At 45.3% G+C, this 13774-nt stretch overlaps 1 protein-coding gene across 1 annotated transcript; it reads left to right on the plus strand.

Moving 5' to 3' along the window:
• Positions 1-7504: 7504 nt before the first annotated feature.
• Positions 7505-8273, plus strand: LOC124653212 (putative glutaredoxin-C14). Its single transcript, XM_047192280.1, has one exon. It carries the CDS (start codon positions 7701-7703, stop codon positions 8010-8012), a length of 312 nt encoding a protein of 103 aa, XP_047048236.1. The 5' UTR covers positions 7505-7700; the 3' UTR covers positions 8013-8273.
• Positions 8274-13774: the final 5501 nt, after the last annotated feature.

Raw genomic sequence — 13774 nt, forward strand, 5'->3', positions numbered from 1 at the left:
GATACGCAAAAAAGGTTTATGATGATGTGGTTACGAATTACTGCAATGCTTTTAAAGAGACAAAACTTAAGTTCTCGTTAATAAAGTAGGCAAGAAACTAAGGGGCGAAAAAGAGCCCTGTTGAAAAGAGAAAACTAAATACTATCCGTCCGCTTAAACAAGAGGAGGGTTCTTCTTATCTTCTAGCTTGTCTGTTGCGTCAGCGATTTTGGAAGCGTTGTTGATTTCGCCAGGAGTCCCGGCAGTGATTGCCAGTGTCTTGTTTTCTTCTATGACATCAGCTGCCGAAGCTTTCAGTGTTGAAGCTTCTGGGGCAAGATCGGCTGGCTTCTTCTTCGTTTGCCTAACGCGTTCGTCTTCCTTACTATCGTGTGCCGACGACTTTGAAGGAAGATCGACTACTTCCTGCTTTACCCCAAACTTCGCAGCGATCCTCTGAAAGTCACGATCGCAATTGTCCGAGCGTGAGAAGCTTCCATAGACTGTGATGTTTGTCCCATTGCTCCCAGGCATTTTCAGCTTGAGGTATGCGTAATGCGGCACAGCCATGAACTTGGCATAAGCTGGTCTTCCGAGTATAGTGTTGTACTGCGATTCCCAGTTTACGACTTCGAACTCGACCTTTTCCTTCCTGAAGTTGTCGGGTTTGCCAAAGACGACATTCAGGTGAACTTTGCCAAGAGAGTACGTCGGTGAAGTGGGGAGGATCCCATGGAAACAGGTGTCTGTCTCTTGTAGCATCCTCATGGTGATCCCCATACTTTTGATTGTGTCGACGAATATCAGGTTTAACCCGCTTCCACCATCCATGAAGACTTTGCTCATCTTGAACTCTCCAATCTGCGCCTCAACTACTAAGGCAGCGTGCCCTGGTTTTGGGATTGTCATCGGGTGATCCGCTCTGCTGAACATAATGCTCAGCTGAGATGACCACTCGATATATTCGGGAATGTTGGCCATAATGCTTTCTGCCAGATTGATTTCTCGGGTGAGCTTCTTCATTTCCCTTCTCGAAACACCTGTCATGTGGATTATGCTCATCTGCCCACGTGGTGGTGGAAACGACTCGTTGGGGTTATGAGGCTGAGCTTGCTGGACCTGGTGCTGAGGTGGGCGTGGCGGTGGTGTTGGCTGTTGCTGCTGCTGGATGAGCTTCTGCATTTCGATGAACTGTCGACAATCCCTGAGTAAGTTTCTTGACTTCTTCTTGTCGTCTTTAGAGTCGATGTACGAGTGCAGGTAGCAGGGAGGGTTTATCTGTTCAGCAAAGGGTAGCTCAGGAGTCCTCTGTGGTCGTGGTTTGTAGTTGCCACGGTTTCCAGAATTGTTCCGGTTGCCGTCCTGCCGATCGCCTCGCCTGTCGTCGTACCGATCGTCCTGCCGATCAGAATACCCCGCAGCTACCAGTTTAGTGTCGTCGTAACTGCGGTCTTTTCTTTTCTTACGGTGATACCTCCGTCCACCCGAGTCGTGCTTCGGCTGATCGTCGTCTTCGTCGTCACTGCGTTGTCGTGGTCTTCGTACGTTGTCTTCACCATCAGCCCAGCTGTTGGCGATTTCCATTAACTTGGTTATAGTTTTCGGCTTCTTGCGCCCAAGTTCCTCTATGTAGGTTTCACGTCGGATGCCATCACTGAATGCGTCGATTGCTCTATCGACGGAAACGTCTTCGGCAGCGTTCAGGAGTTTGGTGAATCTTCCGATGTATCCGTGCATCGACTCCTTCTGCTTCTGTTGGCAATGCCGTAATTCCTCGATTCCAATAGGCCTCTTGTATGTCGCTTGGAAATTCACGACGAAAGCGTCGACTAGGTCATCCCATGATTTGATGGAACCTTTCGGCAGGCCTCTCAACCAAGCTCGTGCCGAATCCTTCAGGTAAAGCTGCAAGCACTGCATTGCTGCTATCTGATTTCCCTTGTGTAGGATCACAGTCTGTAGGTAATCGTCTATCCATGACCTCGGCTCCTGCTGCCCATCGTACTTAGCGGCGTCAGTGGGGGTAGGTTTGAACTTTTTGGACGGCATCATCTCACGGATCTTGTAGCTTAAGCAATCGGCTCCCCTTAGCTCGCCGTCGTACTCTTGGCTTTCATCTGAGGCGTCACTGTCGTATTCCTCCCTAGCGGCGCGCCGTCGCCTGGCTTTATCGATTCTACTCTGGGTGATTTCATCTCGAGCATCCCTCGAGCGATGTTTTGACCCACTGGCTTGTAACGTGGTCTTTTCCTTCCGTGGGACCAAGTTGTCTCCTAATATTGTGAGGCTTTCTAATGCGCCCCGATGAGCTTGAGCCATAGAACCTTCGGGTCGTTGATTAATGAGGTACGCCGCGAGATTGGCAGTTGCTCCCTCGACGGTCTTCGGCCGTAGCATACCCGCGGTGTCCGTAGTCATGAAGGACTTGGACAGGTTCGATGTGATTTCTCTAGCATCATCTTCCGAAAGCCTGGATAACCTCGATCGGTGCTTCCCTACGCCTTGACTGCTTCGGGAGGCGCTTCCTCGCGAACCCCTTCGTCGTTCGCTAGATTTTTCTGCGGCGAATAGACGTTTCTCGAGGGTGGCATGCTCTTTTGATAGACACTCCTGGTTTTTCTCCAATATAGAGAGATATGCATTGAGGGTTCCAACCGAAGTACCAGTAGGGAGTGCTGTGTTATTAAGCACGGCTGCACTGGCTGCTGCCCACTCTTCCTCCGCGATGGTGTAATCGCTGTTGTTGTTACTGGCGCTGTTTTCAAAACTTAGCCGCTTGCTAGAGCGAGGGGTGTGATCTCCGTCTCCCGTGTTATTGGCGGCATAAACTTGGTGGTGCGCCGCTTTCCAGGTGACCCCCTTGACGACGCTGCCGACACTGTCCTCTTCCGATGAATACTGAGCGCTGCAGATGAACGGTGTGTCGCTCGATCCCAATCCGTGTCTGGTGTCGCAGTTCAAGCAGTAGTACGAGGCCATCTCTGAAGATACGGGATTATCAGATCCAACTGACATTGAAGACGTCGACCGAGGGGTTGATGGCGAGGATGAGTTCGTCGAGTCCGTCAGGCCAGCCGAAAGGTCGACTAATGATGACAGGCTTGGCCCTGCGGCCGGTGGTGGTGACTTCCTTGCTGACCTGGGGGCGTATGGTTCTAGCAGTCGAAGGGCTCCTTCCGTGTTGACGTTGTAGTGGACGCTGCCAAACGTCATCTCCATGTTTCCTTTTAGATCTGAGAAAGTCGAGCGTGAAGAGTCGCTGTGCGGGGTGAACTCGTAGGAGCCGAATCGAATCGGGCTTCCTAAACTTGGCGATGATGACGATGATGGTGTCGACGAAGCTGCCGACGACATGACTGGATCTGCCGATGACGGATCTTGTGCCGACAGGGTTCCCACAGACGGCGCCAATTATCGAGGGTACTCCTCGGCAATGCCCTCCGATTGAGGCTTAGGGTTGATGGAATCCTGTAGGCTCACACGAGACATCGGTAAACAGACAAGCGGGGAGAGCGATTTACCCAGGTTCGGGGCCCTCGATGAGGTAAAACCCTTACGTCCTGTCTGTCCGATCTTGATTATGAGAATATTGGGTTACAATGGGGTGCCGAAGGTTTCGGCTGTGATCTCGTCGAGAGGCTAAGTGCTGCGGTGACCTAGCTCTAGACTTCTGTTGGCTAAAGTTGCTATGATTGATTCTGTGTTCCTCGGCAGCCCCTCTCCTGGCCTTTATATAGGAGGCCAGGTCTCAAGAGATCTGTCCGGGTACGACTAGGTTTACAAAAGACCTAGCTCTAAACTTTCCTTGTTCGGCTCCTCTCTTGCCTTGTTCTTCAAGGGATCTTCTCCTGCACTGTCCTAGTGGCCCGCCTCGCCATCGGGTATCTTCATGGGCCTCCAGTTGGGCCGCACAGGATAGGGCAATGTCAGTTACCCGAAGGGTAATGCCCACGTCAGGGTGCAAGAGGGAGCTGAGGTTGACCAGAGAGGTGATGGTTTAGGCTAAAATCCTCTGGATATTAGAATGTATGCACATACCAGATTGGTGCACTTAAGGTGTTTGATGAAATGGCCGCATGAACTTTGAATTTGAATTTTTCCCAAACTTTTTCTTGGGTGTGATTCTAATAATGTTTGGCATCTCCTGGTGGTCTTGGTTGGCAAAGTGAAGTCAATTTGGTGAAATTCAAATTTGGGGTGATCTTGTTTCTGTTTCAAAGTTGCAACTTTGCATGCTTCTAATAAGAGTTTCAAAATAAATCAGCAAGGTTGGTCAACACCATTGTGATCACCTTGATGTGTTCTTGGATGAGGAGAAAAGAATTGGGAAAGTTTAGTTTAGAAATAGTTTATTACAGGAGCTCAAAGTAGGTACCCTGAAATAATTGTCACAAATGACCATTATCATATGTGACTTGGTTTTGATTTTTCTTTTGACTTTTTTTGCATTTACTTGATTCAAAAGGTATTATTTTGAATCTAGTAATGTTTCCAAACCATTTACACAAAGTAAAGATGGCCTAGTTTAAGATTTGCAAATATGGCCATAGGCTCATATAGGATTCCATTTTTATTTTATTTTCTTTTTCTTTGTTTCTCTTTGATCCAAATAGGCATGGTTTAGGGTTTAGAACATTGTTAAACACTCAAGCAAACATCATGGCAACAATACAAGATTCATGCATGAACACTATACACACAAGTTAATTCAATTTAAGTTTTTATTGGCTCCAAAATTTGGGAAAGGGAATTGATCTTCTTTATTGATTTGAAAAGTTGGGATGTTACAAATCCTTCCCCCTTACAAAAGATCTCGTCCCGAGATCTAAAGAAAATTAGGAACTAAAGAGATCAGGGAATTCAGTCCTAATATAGTCTTCCCATTCCCAGGTGGCTTCTTCTTCCGTATGGTTGCTCCACTGAATCTTCAGAAACTTGATACTTCTGGTGCGGGTGGTTCTGAAGGCTTCTTCCAGGATACGGATGGGTACTTCACGATAGGTCAAGTCTTTGTTGATATCCACCGATTTGTGATCGATATTTTTGAAACCTCCGTCTTCTCGGGCACTTCCAAACACTTCCGAAGTAACGAGATGTGAAACACATCATGAACAGCGGACATTTGATTCAAGAGCTATTATAATGCAAGTAGCAGGAGCCAAGAGCCCAATACTACCCCTTAAGAAGGCGAAGAGCCAGGAAATTGAGAAGAATCATAAGATTCCGCAGCAATGGAGATTGCTATAGAGAATACTAGCTTTTTCCTTGTCACGAGATACATCTTTTCTCTTCCACCGGAAAATTTCCCCTGCTCTAATTGTGTCAGGTACTCAGGATGTTTGCACAATGTATTAGCAGTGAACAAAGAGAGAAATATGACAAAATCATACTTTGTGCAAAACCTTGCAATCCCAAATCATGCAGGAACATGCATCTTGGTATGAACTTTTCTAGGAGAATTCGATGAGGATGAAGATAAAGCCAAAGATTCCAGTATAGTCGGATCGTGGCATCAAGACACCTCCATATCTGATAAGGTCTGGCTGTCAACGACGATGTTTCACAAAGAAGAATCGTAGCAAAATACGCAGAGGAAAAAGCAGCAAAGGTTTGATGTATTCTGTGCCAACAGATAAGTGACGAGAGGCGATATGTGGATGCCATTCGGAAACTGAGGCGACTCGTCACTGGTTCCTCAGAAACCAGCTCAGCGAGTCGGTGCAGAATCGGGTCCTGGCAATGCATTAGCCGTACCATATGGCGTATGATATTGCTCGTCGTTGTCGACAGGGTTCTTGTAGTTGCTGACGCATTTTCTGCAAAAAATTACCAGCCAATTCTTGGTAGTACAGTTCTTTTGAATTTCAGTTTCAGAAATATTCTAGCAGTAGCCGAAGTCATTGTCGATGACTTGGGTCTAACTTGAAGAAAAACACACATAGATTTTCCTTTCGGCCAAAGGACTGATACTGGAATTCGATCGACATGCAACCAAATATTTTGATTTACATGGATTGCGAGTTCTATGATTGCTAAAATATTTTGACCGAAACATGACTATTTTGGTATCAACCGATATGACTGAACTTTTGAAATTTGGCTGAAATTTGTTGGAAGTGAGAAGCACATGAACAACAGTGGTATTTTTCAGGCTGAAGCGCATGCATGTGACTTCAGCCTCTTAAGTACAAATAATTTAATTTCACCGTTGCATATTGCATAGGACTCTTGCTACATATCCGTGGTACCCGTTAATGCAGTTTTCAGTTACCAAAATATTAACCATCTGAACTGCAATATAGCTCCCATTTTTCTGAAACAATTGAAATTCCTGTATATATATAGTCACGGGACAAAGAAAAGGGAGAGATATTAAACGATTTCCTCCATTTCGAACAAAGATTAAATGATTACCTATTGAAATATAAATTTTTACTGGTGATCTGTAGTTTAATATCAACTATCAAGGTAGTTAAGGATCTTTAGCGCACATGGATTTTTCACCAACAAGTATGGATGATACTTAAATTCTTTAGTGCCAAAACATACACATGTTTGCATGAGTCCAAACCACTATCCATGTGAGCAAAGAGAGGACAATACTGCCGCAAATATACAAAAATTAGAACTTCCCAAAATATCCAGAAAATGCTTGGGGTCAACACGAGAATGTTCCAAAACAATTGTAAACGTTCGATGTTCCGCTACAGGCCAGCACAAAAAAACTGTCCCAGAACTGCTCCAGTCACACTGAAAAGGCGAATACATTTCCTTTCGAAATGAATGCCTGATTGCGTTATGTATATGTTACAATTAAAACGAAGAAAAATAAACGAAATCAACTTATTATTATGTATATGTTACTTTCTTTGGAGACGTTCCAACATTTTTCAAGTAGCATATGTTGGCTGCACCACAGAACTTTTAGTGCTTATCTGCTTTAGTTAAGTTTTGCTGAATCAAATTCGGCGAGGATGTCAGAGCAAAATCAAAGATTGCAGCGTCGTTGGATCATGGCACCGCGACGCCTCGATATATGAAAAGGTCAGGCTTGGTTCACGAAAGCATAAGTATAGTATATAGAGCAAAAGCAGGCCACTTGCGCAGATCCTGAGTGAGGAGCTATCTGGATGTTATTCTGAAACTGAGGCGACTCATCGCCGGTTGCTTAGCGGGTCTCATTCGAATATTCGATTCATCAACGTACATCCTGTATAACTCGTCGTTGTTCACACGGGTGTTGTCATCGCAGACGCATTTTCTGCAGGATTGTGCTTCTACTAGGCCAGCATGCAGCTATTTGACACATGGCCTAACCGGGCATATCGTTGTAACAAAGGAAGATGTCACTTCCTATAGGCATATCTGAGATTTCTCTAATATAGGTCGTCGACACTTGAAAATATTCCAAAGCTCATTGAGTCCTATACAAAGCCAGGTCGCTACAATATCCAGATTGATCATCTCATGAATACCAACTATTTTAACGAACCATTGTCACCCTATAAAAGGAAACCCACACCCCTGCTACCATACCATCCCATAATTTCCTTCCATACACGCATAGAGTCAACTGCCTAGATAATCACAAGCTCTCTAGCTAGCTAGTTAGCACGTTCCCGCCGTAGTCCAGGTCAAAAAAAAAAAGTTAGCACGTTAGCAGCCTATTCTTAAGTAGCAGCTTGCGATCGAGATCCGTGAACACACATTAGACAGCACAGATGGACCGTGTGATGAAGCTGGCGTCGGAGCGGGCGGTGGTGATCTTCACCTCGGACTCGTGCTGCATGTGCCACACGGTGACCCGCCTTTTCCGCGACTTCGGCGTCAACGCTCTAGATCATGAACTAGACCAGGATCCCAAGGGCAAGGAGATGGAGAGGGCGCTCATCAAGCTTCTCGGTAAGGGGCCGCCTGTCCCGGCGGTGTTCATCGGTGGGAAGCTTGTCGGCGGCACCAACAAGGTCATGTCTCTCCATCTCAGCGGCGAGCTTGTCCCCATGATTCGGAATGCAGGTGCCCTGTGGCTATAGAGGGCACACGATCTAGACAGAGGAGAGTGCGCGTAACTCTAGTACCACTCGGAAAATAAATAGGCAGAGAGAGTGACATGTTTTCCTAGAATAACATAGCTACGTCAGTACAGGCTTTTTCAATCCTGTTCTGAGGACAGCCAAGTTTTGGATCCTTATAACTAGTGACCAATGTGCATGCATGGTTTATGCATGTTGTATCTTTCTGGTGCCTTTAGTCTTACCTCCATTGAGGAATACATTTGATTCAGGTTGTGTTTCTGATGAATGAGCCAATGAGACCCCTTAATTCATGAAATTTTGTTTGGGTCAGGTTGTCTTTGCTGCAAACAAGAGATCCATTTGAGTTGGGTAGGACTACAAATTGGTCTACCGATCACCGAGGGCGGAGCTAGAGAAAAAGCTTCCCTGATGCATCTTCAAGACATAGCATAAGTTTTTCATGTTCATAACCTTGTGAGCTGGATTTGTAGCTTCCATGATGCAAATTTCTCACTCTACCCTGATGCATTGGGACTGTTTAGTCAAAACTGCAGCTAAAAAAATTCTTTGACCCTGATGCACGTGCATCAGGGAGAGCCTATGCAGCTCCGCCCCTGCGATCACCATATTGCTAGGTGACATGTCCTGTGAATCCACTTGCCTTTGTGCATCCATGATCCATGTACCCGGCCTTTCATTGCTAGCGATCCGATTTATCTAAATCTTTTTTTGAGAAAAATCCACCGATCTAACTAAATCTTAAGTGTGAAATATATCAACTATGATTTTGCAAATATGAAGCCCACCTTTTTTTTGCCGATTTTTATCCGTTGGTCTCCACTCCAACATTTACCGATGTTGCTATGGCAGAATTCTCATCACCAACCGTGTGATGCAAGGCTGGACTGGCTGCATAGATAGTGGCGGCTTCGACAACAATAGAACTGGCTCCAGTGTGAGTGGTATCTGATAGATTGCGGAATATGATTATATTAATATGCGGTAATTGGTAATTACATTGAGCCTCTTGGGTTGTTTATATAGTAGAGAAGACTTGGAGGGCAAGAAACCTAGTAGAGATAGATCTAGGTTACAATCATAAACTATCTAATATAACTAAACGTAATATACTCTAACACCCCCCCCCCCCCCCGCAGTGTCAACATCGGGTGCCACAATATTGAGACTGGAGCGTATGTCGACGAAGAACGTAGGATCAAGTACTTTGGTAAAAATATCAGCAAATTGTGCACTTTTTGGAACATGCAGAACACGAACTTCTCCAAGAGCAACCTTTTCCCGAACAAAGTGAATGTCGATCTCGATGTGCTTGGTACGGCGATGCTGCACAGGATTTGAGGCCATATAGACGGCTAAAATGTTGTCGCAGTAGACAATAGTGCCGTGCTCGACGGGGCACTGGAGTTCCACAAGTAGTTGGCGAATCCAAACTGCCTCAGCAACAACATGCGCAACCGCCCTGTATTCTGCTTCAGCCGAAGACCAAGATACCGTAACCTGCCTTTTCGATGACCAAGAAACAAGATTATCACCCAAATAAACACAAAAGCCTGATGTGGATCGTCGAGTGTCTGGACATCCTGCCCAGTCTGCATCAGAATAAACTGTCAAGCTTGTTGGGGAATATGAGGTAAGTAATAGACCATGATCAAGAGTTCCTTTTAAGTAGCGAAGAATCTTTTTGACATGAGAAAGATTAGGTAAACGAGGATCATGCATATAGAGACATGCTTGCTGAACAGAATAAGAAATGTCGGGTCGAGTGAGAGTAGCATATTGTAAAGCACCAGTGAGACTACGATATAAGGTTGGATCTGGAACAGGATCACCGTCAGCCGAGAGTTTAGTGCCAACATCAGCCGGTGTACGATAGGGTTGACAGTCAATCATGCCAGCTCGGTTTAAGAGATCAATAATATATTGTCGTTGAGAAAGAAAAAGAGTAGAAGATGTTCTAGTGGCAGTGACACCAAGCAAATGATGAAGTGATCCTAAATCAGTCATAGAAAATTCTTGTTAAGAAGAGTGATGATATGTTTAAGAAAAGAATCAGAGGAAGCTGTAATAACAATATCATCTCCGTATAAAAGAAGATATGCCGTGTGAGAGGAAGATTGGAAAATAAAGAGAGATGTGTCAGATTTAGGATAAAACCAATAGTTTGAATGAATGTAGCAAATCGTTGAAACCAGGCACGAGGAGCTTGTTTAAGACCATAGAGGGATTTCTTGAGAAGACAGACAAGATTTAGATTAGAGGAATCTTCAAATCCAGATGGTTGTTGACAATAAACGGTTTCATTGAGAGGACCATTAAGAAAGATATTTTTAACATCAAGTTGGTGAATAGGCCAAGACGAAGAAACTGCAAGACTGAGGATGATGTGAATAGTTCTTGGCTTGACAACAGGGGAGAAGGTTTCATCAAAATCAATTCCTTGTTGTTGAGAAAAACCTCTGCAAACCCAACGAGCCTTGTAGCGATCCAAACACCCATCAGAGTTATACTTATGACGAAATACCCACTTCCTCGAGACAATATTGCCAACGGATGGTTTAGGAACAAGAGTCCATGTATTATTTTGAATAAGAGCATCAAATTCATCTTTCATGGCCGAGTGCCATAATGGATCAAGAAGAGCACATTTGTAGGAGCTTGGATAGGTGAGATCGATGGAGTAGCTGAGAGATTGAGAAAATGTCAGGGGATATGAAAACCCTTTTTACCACTACACATGACATGATCATTGGTAGGGATAGCTATGGGAACGGCATTAGGAGGAAGTGGATTAGTTGCTGAAGAAGAAGATGTAGTGGATGCGGGAGAGACTGAGTTAGAGGACGTGCTGACAGGAGAGTCTGCCGCGGCAGGAGAAGGTGACGCGGCGGGGTGCCGCGGGCTCACGGCAGGCTGCCGCGGGCTCTCGGCAGGAGGTGGTGCTGCCGCGACATGGGGCTCGACTACCACAGTGGGAGTTTCGGTAGGCACTAAAAGATGACGCGCCATGGGGGTAGGTGACGGTGAAATAGAATTAGGGATCGGCGGGGACTGAACAACTGAAAAGGGAAAAGTATTTTCATCGAAGGTGACATGAAGGGATATAAGAACACGACCAGAGGAAGGATCAAAACATCGCGATCCTTTGTGATCATCGGATGGACCTAAGTATATGCATGGAAAAGATCTTGGAGCTAGTTTATGGGCGGCGGTAGAGGAGATGTTAGGAAAACATAGACAGCCAAAAACACGCAAATCAGAATAATCGGGGTGAGATAGAAAGAGAGATTGAAAGGTAGAATAAACAGTACATGTTTATTTGGTCGTATGTTTAAAAGATATGTGGTTGTTCGTAGAGCATCTGCCCAAAAATGTGGTGGAAGAGATGATTGGATTAGTAGGGTGCATAAGATGTCGTTGATAGAACGAAGAGAACGTTTAGCCTTGCCGTTTTGAGGAGATGTGTATGGGCAGGAAAAACAAAAGAGGATACCTTGGGAGAGAAAGAAATTTCGATTTTGGTTATTATCAAATTCTTTTCCATTGTCACATTGGATGAAATGAATTGGGAGACCAAAGTGAGTTAGAACATATTCCCTAAAATTAATGAAAAGTTTGTGAACATCAGATTTTGCACGAAGAGGGAATGTCCAAACATAGTGAGAGTAATCATCTAAAATAACAAGATAATATTTTAACCCTGAAACACTTGGGACCGGAGAGGTCCATAAATCACAATGTAATAATTCAAACAGAAAGGTACTAGATGTAGTTGATGTGCCAAAAGGTAATCTAATATGTTTGCCGCATTGACAGACATTACAAATAGAGGGATCATGAGAAGAACTAGAACTAGGGATGATAAACTCTTGCAACATGGATGACACGGTAGTTTTATTGGGGTGACCAAGAAGACGATGCCACAGGTCGACGGAGGCAATCATGGCTTGAGGTGTGGAGGTGGGTGCGCCATGGAGAGGATAGAGATCGCCCGAACTATTGTAATGAGCGAGGACCGCCCCCTTTTACATATCCTTCACAGATAAACCAAAGGAATCAAATTCTATGGAAACATTATTGTCAACAGTGAATTGACCAACAGAACTCAGATTTTTAATTAATGATGGAGCAACTAAAATATTTCGAAGGATAAAATTTGGTAGATTTTTAAAATTTGTGTTTGGATTAATGATATAAGAGTGACCGGTTGAACGGATCGTAGCGGACAAGAGGGGGGGTGAATGGACGCTACACAAATTTTATGTCTTTTTCAATTTTTAGGCGATACGGAAGGTAAAGGTGATAGCTTTAGTGGTGGAGATGTTCCTATTATGATCTTAGGCTAGTGCAACAAGCAAAGGAACCAAGCATGATAGTAAAGGTAAGGAGCGGGACAACCGGAGGGCGCGGAGACGAGGCAAGGTTTGTTTCCCGCAGTTCCTCCCATAAAAGGGAATACGTCTGCGTTGAGGAGGTGCTAGCCTCACACAAGAGGCTAGGCGGCCACACCACGAAGGAAGGCCTCACCTTCTTCCTCGAGAGAGCTCCACAAATGGGCTCCCCCTTCTCCACTAAGGCACCGGTCGAGGCGGTGGTTCCTTCACAAGGTTGGGACGAGCTCCACAACACTAGGAGGGTCCCAACACCCTATAGGGCTAGCACAACTCCAAGCTAGCCTCCATAGGAGCACTTCCTCCAAGATCCCACCAAAGAAACCCTAACTCCAAGATGCACAAAGGACTAGCACGAATTGGTGAAATCTCTCTTGGTAGAACTATAGATCGGGGCCTCCTCCACCACTCCTTAAAGTTTGGGAAAGATTGGTTGGATGGTTGGGGAGATCCTCAAGGATTAAGCTCAGCAACAATGGAGGAGAGAGAGAAGAGATAAAAATGAGCTGGCGAAGAAGTGGCCTTTTTATAGGGTCCCTCTGATCCAACCGTTATGTGCAGTTTCCTCCTAAGCAGTACTACCGCTTTGGCAAGCGGTAGTACCGCTATGGATTCGAAATCCCCCACAGATTTAGCCACGTGGACTCACAACGGTAGTACCTCTTGCGGTACCGCTTGAGGTACCGCAATGACCTCTGTGAGTTATTGGACCACGCGCGGTACTTAAGCGGTACCACATCGGTGGTGCCGTAACTTGCGTTACGGTACCTAAATGGTACCAAGGCGGTACTACCGCTCTCAAGCGGTACTACCGCTCAAGGTACCGCAGAGGTACCGCAAGGCTCTCTGTGGGAATTTTCATTGCAAATCTCCAGAGCGGTACCGTGGAGCGGTACCAGTAGGGTAGCTGTACTACCGCTCCTGGTACCGGTAGTACCGGTCAGGCAGAAACTGCTTTTTCCTCTTTTCCTCTCCAACCATGTCACCTCGCGATACACACACAAAACCAGAAAACCAATAAGCTACGCTTCAGTCCTCCGATCATGACGTGTTCAGCGAGGTCACCGTGCACTTGCAAATCTATCAAAGAAAATCTTTGTACACGGTGAGATTCATTCAAGTGTTGTTATCAAACACACAAAACAGGGAGTATAGCTTTGCTCTTTCACCGGTGCATGAGATTGGAATAGAGGATCTATCGCCAGTGGTGATGGTAGAAAAGGGAGATGAGGAACAAGCTGACAGAAAATCCATGTTTGAAGACATATGGGAGGAAGCACTAGAATCAAAAATCCAATCCGTACCTTCATGATTGTTGAGTGTGAAATTGTTCATGGTAGCGAGGAAGGCGGCTTGGTCCTAGCTTGGTGG

Source organism: Lolium rigidum, chromosome 5 (genome assembly GCF_022539505.1).
Source record: "Lolium rigidum isolate FL_2022 chromosome 5, APGP_CSIRO_Lrig_0.1, whole genome shotgun sequence".
Taxonomy (NCBI): domain Eukaryota; kingdom Viridiplantae; phylum Streptophyta; class Magnoliopsida; order Poales; family Poaceae; genus Lolium; species Lolium rigidum.

Bases quoted from the DNA above. Each gene is read 5' to 3' on its own strand.
- LOC124653212 (XM_047192280.1), top strand. From the start codon at position 7,701: ATGGACCGTGTGATGAAGCTGGCGTCGGAGCGGGCGGTGGTGATCTTC.